Genomic DNA, 8,837 nt, shown 5'->3' with positions numbered 1-8,837 from the left:
CAATAAGTTCTGGAGTCAGAATTGCCATTACAATTATTCAGTCAATCTTCTGAACTTCACCATAAAACCTTAAATTATTTAATTTTATGGATATATAAATATTAATTTTAAGTATGGTTATTTAAGGGCTGGAGTGATAGCACAGTGGTAGGGCGTTTGCTTTGCATGCAACCTGTCTGGCCAAGCTGGGTTCGATTCCTCCACCCCTCTCAGAGAGTCCAGCAAGCTACTGAGAGTATCTCGCCTTCACGACAAAGCTTGGCAAGCTACCCATGATGTATTTAATACGCTAAACACAGTAACAACAAGTCTCACGATGGAGATGTTACTGGGCCCACTCAAGCAAATCGATGAACATTCAGAGGACAGAGACAGTTACAGTGATGGTAATTTAAAGATTGAGATATATAATTTCATAAATATACAGAAATATATATTTCTGCCCCCACACCTGGCTGTCCTCACCGGGGTCCCTTGCAGCCGGGGGGGGGGGTGGGTATTTAGTTTCCCTCTCAGCCCTGAGCAGAGCCCTGGCAGCTGAAGACCTCCAGGACCCAGTCACAGCAATGCTGAGACCACTCTCCACATGCTAGGATGAGTTTCATACATGAAGGACCCAGCAGAAGAACCCAGGTGTGTGGGACCCGGGGTTGAGATCTCAAGCCTACACAGATCAGGGCTGGGTCTCCTCCACCCAGATCCCCCATATTCCACTAGCTACACAGTTATACTCACCAACTGCCATGTAACCCCATCAACGGCCAAGATCCAGAGACTATAAAACCAAGGTCTAGTTTCTCGCTATCAGAGAACCCAGAAGGCTACCGAGAGTATCTTGCCTGCATATATGCCTGAGAACACCTGTAAAGGAGATTAGAGGCTGCCCCCACAAGCCTCCATCCCTCTCAGAGAGCCTGGCAAGCTACTGAGAGTATCCTGCCCATACGGCAGGACCTGACAAGCTACCTGTGACGTAGTCGATATGCCAAAAACATTAACAATGACAGTCCTCATTCCCCTGACCCTGAAAGAGCCCCCAATATGCCATTGGGCTACACTAACACGTGACAGGGATAAATGGAGACGTTACTGGTGCCCACTTGAACAAATTGATGAACAATGGGATGATGGTGATAGTGATACAGAAATACATATAGGCATAATATTGAAGCATAGGGGAGCTATACATTATATAACTATAAGTTTTGATTGCAAAAATATCAAAAGTCAGTATGCCTCTAGAAATTAGGAAATAATTAAATCTAAAATATGTATTTGTCAAAGAAAGTCTTCCTTTCATCGTAGGAGAAAATTAGATATAGATGCTAATTTTCTAACATACTCATGATTGAGTGTCCAAATGAGTGACTGAAACATTTTCAGAGCACAGAAACATATCAACATAACTGTGCCAATATTTCTAGTATAAAATGCTGTGATAGATTAAATGTACAATTGATGACATTATTAAAAGTTTCTTAGACACAACTTCAGAGACAGTTGTTGGTCAATAGAATATTTCCATGTGAAAACTTAAGAGTAAAATTATTGATGGTGCATCCAAAAAGATGAGCCATGGTGAAGTTCAGAAGTTTGACTGAATCATTGTAATGGCAATTCTGAATCCAGAGTGTATGGCTGGATGCATACATATGATTTAGTCAATAGAAAAAAATAATATCTTGACAAGTCAAGATAACTTAACCAAAGAGAACAATAATCCAACTTACTATAAAAAATAATAACTTTAATCATTTAAACAAAAAAATGGAAGGTTGAAAACACAATTATATGTCATCACATTTTGAAGAAAGAAAATGTTTAAAATACATTACCAGGTTGAATCCTATTTCAAAAATACAGAGAAATTAGTTTTGGATATAAAAGTTCTTAAAGAATTATAACTAGCTCCCCCAAATTAACATATATCATAAAACAAGATAGTCAAAAGAAAAATGATTTAATAAAATGAAAATAATTGGTGACATGAAGACTTAATTAAAATTTACCTGTGTAAATTTAAGGACATGTATCTAAGGAAAGATGAGGACAAGAACCAGGGCAAGAGTACAGAGAGTAGGATGTTTGCTTGCATGTAGATGACCCAGAGTTTGATCACCAGCACTCATGTGGTCTCTTGAGCTCTGCTAGGAATAATTCCTGAATGCAGAACCAAAATTAACCCCAGAGCATCGTGAGTGTGCCCGCCCCCAAAAAATAGAAAAGATGAGGACATTATAGACACAAGTTAAAGGATAGAATATTCTAACATATACATGAACAGGGACCTAAAACTGGCATCGAATTTTCTAATATTCTAGCATTCTCAGGAAACAATAAAATTATTAATTTACATTAAGTAAAATTAAACTACATGTATGGTATTTAATTTGGTGCTAACTCAAAAATTAGGATGATGCAGAAAATATGCTCATCCTTATTTCATTTATTTTTTCCTTTAGCCATAGTTAATATCTGTTTTAAACATGGCTTCCATGACTATGAAAGGGAATATCTGAGTTAAGTCAACTTTTGGTAAATTAACTTGTTGGTCATTTGCAGTGACTCTAGAGAAGGATTAAGTTTTGAGGTACCTTTACATGAATAATAAAGGCTTATGTATCATTCTGGTTTACAGGATGACTATTATGAAAATGTCTTACTTTACAACTAATCAATCTTGTTAACTAGTAATTTTGAGATTAGTAAAGCAGGATTAATATCTTTTGCATTCTTTTGCATGAAATATCCTTTCAAGTTCCCTTTTTTGAGTTGTTGTCTTTAAGAAACTATTTAAAATAAAAACATTTTGATATTCCGTTCAGTTTAACATTGTCTTTTTGTGTTTAGTTTTTATTTGAAAGTGGGGTGCATGTGCAGCAGTGCTCAAAGTTTGCTCCTGGCTCTGTGCTCAGGGATTACACTTGGTAATGTTGCCAATAATCAAAACAGCGTCGGCCTTGCTAGGCAAGCTCCTAATGTGATGTGCTATCTTTGCCGCACAAAGTATTTATTTTTATGGAGGAAATTAAAGCAAGTGTTATAACTTGCTGCTTTCTAGCAGCAGTAGTTCTCCTTAACTCCCTATCATACACAATGCCACAGATCCTATTCTGTAGGCGTTCGTTTGGCTATGAAGACCTGAGAACAAGAAGACATTTCTTCATGGCTAAAGGCTGATTGTTCAGAGATATGTATGCTTTGAATTGGCCAGAAGAAAACATCCATCTGTGTCACCAACTGCTGGCCCAAGGACAAAATTCATTTGGAAAGAAGAATGTATTTTAGGGGCAAAAGAAATGGAATATGCTCAGTTCATGAGAAACTGGAGAGCTAAAGTGATAAAGGGGGAAAAGAGGGTCAGAATTATGCTACATTGGTGCCATGAGATGGAATAGTATGGGGTCTCTATCATCTAATGCAGAGGTAGAGCAGTAAGACATACACAGGCATCACCTTCCCGTGTTACAAGCCCTGGCTGATGAGAAGTGTCGGGCCATTAAGTTATATTAATCTCTGGGGAATGCCAGGTCCCCTGGCACCAGTTCACTGTCATGAATTCTGGGGTTCAGGCTTTTCTACAAGCTCTGCAGTCCAAGTGATGAGTGAGCTGTACCAGGAAGAAATCCCATCCCCATGCACAATCCTACAGTCCCTGCTCAGATGCCGTCCTCTTGAATCCTCTGTTCAGTGTTCTGCTGACATCATCTCCGGTTTCTTTCCATTATCTCATGGGTCACTGTCATCCCCGTATTTGTTTCCTTATATTCCACAAATGAGTGAGTGCATCTGTACTTTGTCTTTTTCATTCTGACTAGGATGACTTAGAATCATGTTCTCCACTTTGATTCAGGATGCAGTAAACTGCAATATTCTGTATTTTCATATAGCTTCATATTCCATGAGAATGTATATAGTGCAATCATTATTTGCTAATCCTTGATGGAAGCTTGGGTGGTTTCCAGCTCTTGGCTACTATGAATAATGTTGGTATGTAGATAGTCATGAGAATATATTTATAGAATAATGCTTTAGAGCTACTGGGTTAGATAACCAAGATGAGAGTTTAGGCAGATGTGGATATTTTATCCTAAATATTTTTAGAAGTCTCCACCATTTTCCATAGAGGTTTAATCAGACAATACCACCAATTACAAATTAATACTCCATTTTCTCTACATCTTCCTCCCAGCATTATTATTATCCATCACTTTGATGTATGTCAATCTAGAAGTTATCTCATTGTTTTGATAGGCATTTTTCTGACAGTAATGATGAAAAGTTTTCACAAACTTCTTGGTCAATCCTTCTGTGAAGTGTCTGTTTATAATTTCTGCTTTTTTCTGTAAGTGACTCTTGGGATTTGTTATTATTCCAAAATATGAATTCTTTAAATATTGTGAAAACCAGTCCTTTGTCGTATTATGACTTAGAGATAATTTCTCCTAGTCAAAGAGATATTTCTAAGAATCATTTCTTTCTCTGTAATGAAAAATCATTTAGCTTTCCTCTGCAGAAGCTTTGCCTTTGATGAGTGCCATTTGCATATTCACGCCTTTGACTTGTCAGCCATATTCTCTCACTGACAGGTCTCCTGGGAGCAATATTGTGGTGGGATGGAGCTAAGTTTTCTTTACTGGATGTTATATATTAAAGTCAAATATTGGGATATTACGTATATTTAGAATTAATGTTATGTATGGAGAGATAGAGAACTAGTGCTGTTTTTTCTTAATTTGCAAAAGGCTATTTTTCCCAGTCGCGTGTTGGAGAGACTTTTTTGTTTCACTTCCAGCTCTTATAGACCTTGTCACCAGTTAACTGTTCTGACATCTGATGGCTTACTTCACTGTCACTGTCCTCCCGTTGTTCATCTATTTATTCGAGCGGGCCCAGTAACATTTCCATTGTGACACTTGTTACTGTGCTGGCATATACAATATGTCACAGGGAGCTCACCAGGCTTTGCCATGCTGGTGAGATACTCTTGGTAGCTTGCCAGGCTCTCCAAGAGGGTCGGAGGAATCGAACCTGGGTCGACCAGGTCGGCTGCTGCAAGGCAAATTCCCTATCCACTGTGCTATCACGCCAACCCATGACTTACTTCTGGACAAACAAAAATTCTAATGTTTCTCTGTGAAGATGTTTTACCCTAGCATTGTGCAGATATGCTTAAAATAGGTTTGTCTCAGAGTTTTAAAAAGTATCTGGGAGGCATTGCATTCTGTTCTTTTTATCTCCAAATTTTATGTTTATTAAAGCATTGTGAAATTTTGACATTCAATGTTTATTCATTGGCCCTGCCACCAGTGTTAGCTTCCCTCCATCAGTGATCCTAGATTTCCTCTCTTATTCCAGTCTTATACCTAGACTGCCATTTTGACAGGCATCATTTAAGTTTTGTCATTAAAGTTTGGGACTTGTGACTTCAGTGCTGTTGAACCAATGGTTTGATTGTTTATTGTTATCTTTCCTTATCACAACTAATGTACATGAACTTCCTTCACCTTCTCCTCTATGTTTCTCATCTCTCTCCTCTCCTTTCTCTAGACCCTGTTTTTTTTCATTCTCCTGTTTTTTTTTTTCATTTTCCTCCCTATATTCTGTGGCCTTGAGGGATCTTTAAATCCTCCCTTTAAACTGTATTTTTTTGTGTGCTGGAGCGATAGCACAGCAGATAGGGCGTTTGCCTTGCACGCGACCAACCCGGGTTTGATTCCCAGCATCCCAGATGGTTCCCTGAACACCGCCAGGAGTAACTCCTAAGTGCAGAGGCAGGAATTACCCCTGTGTATCGCCATGTGTGACCCCCCCAAAAAAGCAAAAATAAATAAATAAATAAATAAATAAATAAACTGAATTTTTCCTCATCCAGTTACTCCAAATACTACTTAGAAGTTTTACCATTTTGTTTGTCCTTATTCCACTGGCTTTCTACATTGAACATGTAATCTCTTCCAGTTCCATTCACTGTGAAACAAATTCCATGATTTTATCATTCTCCTAGGCTGAATAATATTCCATTACATATATTTACCACACCTTGACAACAGTCTGATCTGTTGTTGGACTTCTAGGTTAATTCCAAATCTTAGCTATTATAGTGAGTGCTGTAATGAATAATGTAGTGCAAATGTCTTTTTAAATGAATGTTTTTCTGTCCTGGTATAAATATCAAAAAGTAGAATATTTCAAAGAAATGGTCATAAAAAATGCAGTTCTTTAAATTCTGTCCTATAACACCAACACATATACTTTAACTTATTTTCTCTTTCTTATTCATTTTTGTTTGATAATACCTTTAAAACATTATATATGTTATTACACTACATAGTTTATCTTAGAGTAAACTCAAGGAAGTATAAAACTTATAAAGATAAAAATGATAGGGAATTACATGAACTATATGAAATTATCTGGTAAAAAGTATGTACAGGTACTTCCTGATGGGAGCTGCTCCAGAAATAGATGTTCTCTGGACAAATTTCAAATATAAGTAAAACACAAATAATTCACATATGAAATCTCGAGTTATTTTGATGGTAACCACACTTAATTTTAAAAGGGTTGGGATAACACAGTCATAAGTTTCCTCTGCTTTTCTAGAGAATATAGCTGCTCTTCAAATACTTAAATGGTAAGTGTATTGTGATCCAGTCTCCGTAGAAACTCCCAGAAGACATGATGTTCAATTCCATTATGTAAAATTATTTGGTATTTTCATGTAATGTACCCCGAATCTTGTATTCAACAAATCAGAATAATTTATTTATAGACCATAACACAATGTAAAGTCTTAGTAAAAAATTGCTACAATGTACTTAGGAGGTTAAGAGCAAGGGTCAAAGTGATATCAATATTCAGTGTATAGAAACTTTATAGTTTGACTACACAGTGTATATATTTTTTTATTTAGTTTCAATTTTAGAATCAAACCTAGTGATGCTTACAGTTAAATGACTCTCACCTCAAAGATCACCCTGAGAGGGACGGAAAAAAATGTGATGCAGGAATCAAATTTGAGTCAGTATAAGTGAAATGACCCACACATTGTTCTAGCAGCTTGACGCATGATATATGTCTTTATACACCTTGGTTTGAACTGGCGTTTGTACTATGGGCTCATGTGAACTGGATACTATATTTTATAGTCCTTTTCATTCTTTCACATGCATGCAAAAGTAGAATCCACAGAACTTGTATTTGAACTTAGTGTTCCATACTAATTTTATCTAAATATCTTGGTTCACTGATACAATATAAAGAAATTTATTATATAAATCTGTGTATAGACATCTAATATTATCATGTGTTCCTTCAATTAACTTAATTTTTTTCTCTTGTAGAAAAATTTTAGTAACAAATAAAAAGGTAAAGGCCCTCCCATTGATCATCGATTTGCTCGAGCGGGCCCAGTAACGTCTCCATTGGAGACTTTGTTGTTACTGTGTCTGGCATATTGAATACATCACGGGGAGCTTGCCAGGCTCTGCCATGAAGTAACAAATAAAGCACATTGTAAATCTGAAAAATAGGGAGAGAGAGAGAGAGAGAGAAAGAGAGAGAGAGAGTGATTAAGTATTAAGAGGGAGCCACACTGATGACAAAAGTGTTTCTACAGAAATGATAAAGAAATAGACTTGATCAATTTCTGTGATTGCTTTCACCAAAAACAAGATGGCACATTCACAAGGGCTCAGTGCCTCTTGATCAAGTGGTAGTGTACTAACATTCCAGTCAGTGAATAGACTGAACATGGCATTAATTGCCTAGAGTCATAGCATTTCTGACACTGTTGGAATCTTTAACTTAGTAGTAAAGAACATAATGAAATTATCTATGGAGGTAAAAAAAGATGCTGAGTACTAATTCATTGCAATTAAAATTTATTGAGTAACCACGTGTAAAATGAGATAATCCTAGTACTAGTCATGTGATTGTAAAGCCACACCCATGTTTGAGAGTATAAAAGCCTCTCTCTTCAAGGAACACACATTCAACATCAGAAACCTCCCTCTCATACTCCACTCATCTCTTCTCCTGCCAAAATGTCCAGCAACTGCTGCTCTGGAAACTTCTCCTCCAGATCCCTGGGGAGCTGCCAGCGCTACTCAGCATCGGCCTGTGGCTCTTCTTACCCCAGCAACCTGGTCTACCACACCGATGCCTGCTCCCCAAGTCCCTGCCAGCTGGGATCCTCTCTCCACACCGGCTGTGGGGAAACCATCTGCAAGCCCACCAGGTGCCAGGCTCCCTGCGTGGTGCCCATCTCCTGCCAACCCTCCTGCTACCGACCTGCGACCTCCATCCTCTGCACACCTTGCCAGTCATCCTGCTCCCGCCCCAGGCCCTCCACCCTCTGCAGCCCCTGCGGGTCCCCCTACTATGCAGGGGCTCGGGGATGGAGCTCCAGCAGCAGCTGCTCCCTGGGCTATGGGGCTGGAAGTCGCTACTCCGTGAGCTGTGGCCCTAGCGTCTTCACACCCCTGGCTTGCGGGGCCAGTGGCTTCCCTTCTCTGACCTATGGCTCTGCGTTCTGCCGCCCTTCCTACCTGACTTCTCTGCCCTGCCAGTCTTCTTGTTATAGACCAATCTTTGGGTCTAACTGCTAATGATCACCTCATTATCTCCCTCACTTTGTGTTCCAATCTAATCAATGCTTCTCTTCTTGAGCTGTGTTAACCTCATCATCTCTACATGGAACTTCTCTCTTACTTTCTGACAGTTATTCTCAACTCTCTGTTACCTCAAATACTGGACACATGCTACAGAATTTATCTGAGTGTTGTATAACCCATATTATCCAAAAATAAAGTCTATATTCGGTTCTAAAATGA

At 38.4% G+C, this 8,837-nt stretch overlaps 1 protein-coding gene across 1 annotated transcript; it reads left to right on the top strand.

Annotated features, from left to right (window-relative positions):
- The first annotated feature begins 8,036 nt into the window (after positions 1 to 8,036).
- LOC130018485 (keratin-associated protein 13-1-like) lies at positions 8,037 to 8,612 on the top strand. The gene has a single exon (XM_056109177.1). It carries the CDS (start codon positions 8,049 to 8,051, stop codon positions 8,610 to 8,612), a length of 564 nt encoding a protein of 187 aa, XP_055965152.1. The 5' UTR covers positions 8,037 to 8,048.
- The last annotated feature ends 225 nt before the right edge of the window (positions 8,613 to 8,837 follow it).

Source organism: Sorex fumeus, unplaced genomic scaffold (genome assembly GCF_029834395.1).
Source record: "Sorex fumeus unplaced genomic scaffold, SorFum_2.1 ptg000265l, whole genome shotgun sequence".
Classification (NCBI taxonomy): Eukaryota; Metazoa; Chordata; class Mammalia; order Eulipotyphla; family Soricidae; genus Sorex; species Sorex fumeus.
The sequence above is the reverse complement of the archived record's forward strand: the minus strand, read 5'-3'. Positions and strand labels throughout refer to the sequence as shown.

Bases quoted from the DNA above. Each gene is read 5' to 3' on its own strand.
- LOC130018485 (XM_056109177.1), top strand. From the start codon at position 8,049: ATGTCCAGCAACTGCTGCTCTGGAAACTTCTCCTCCAGATCCCTGGGG.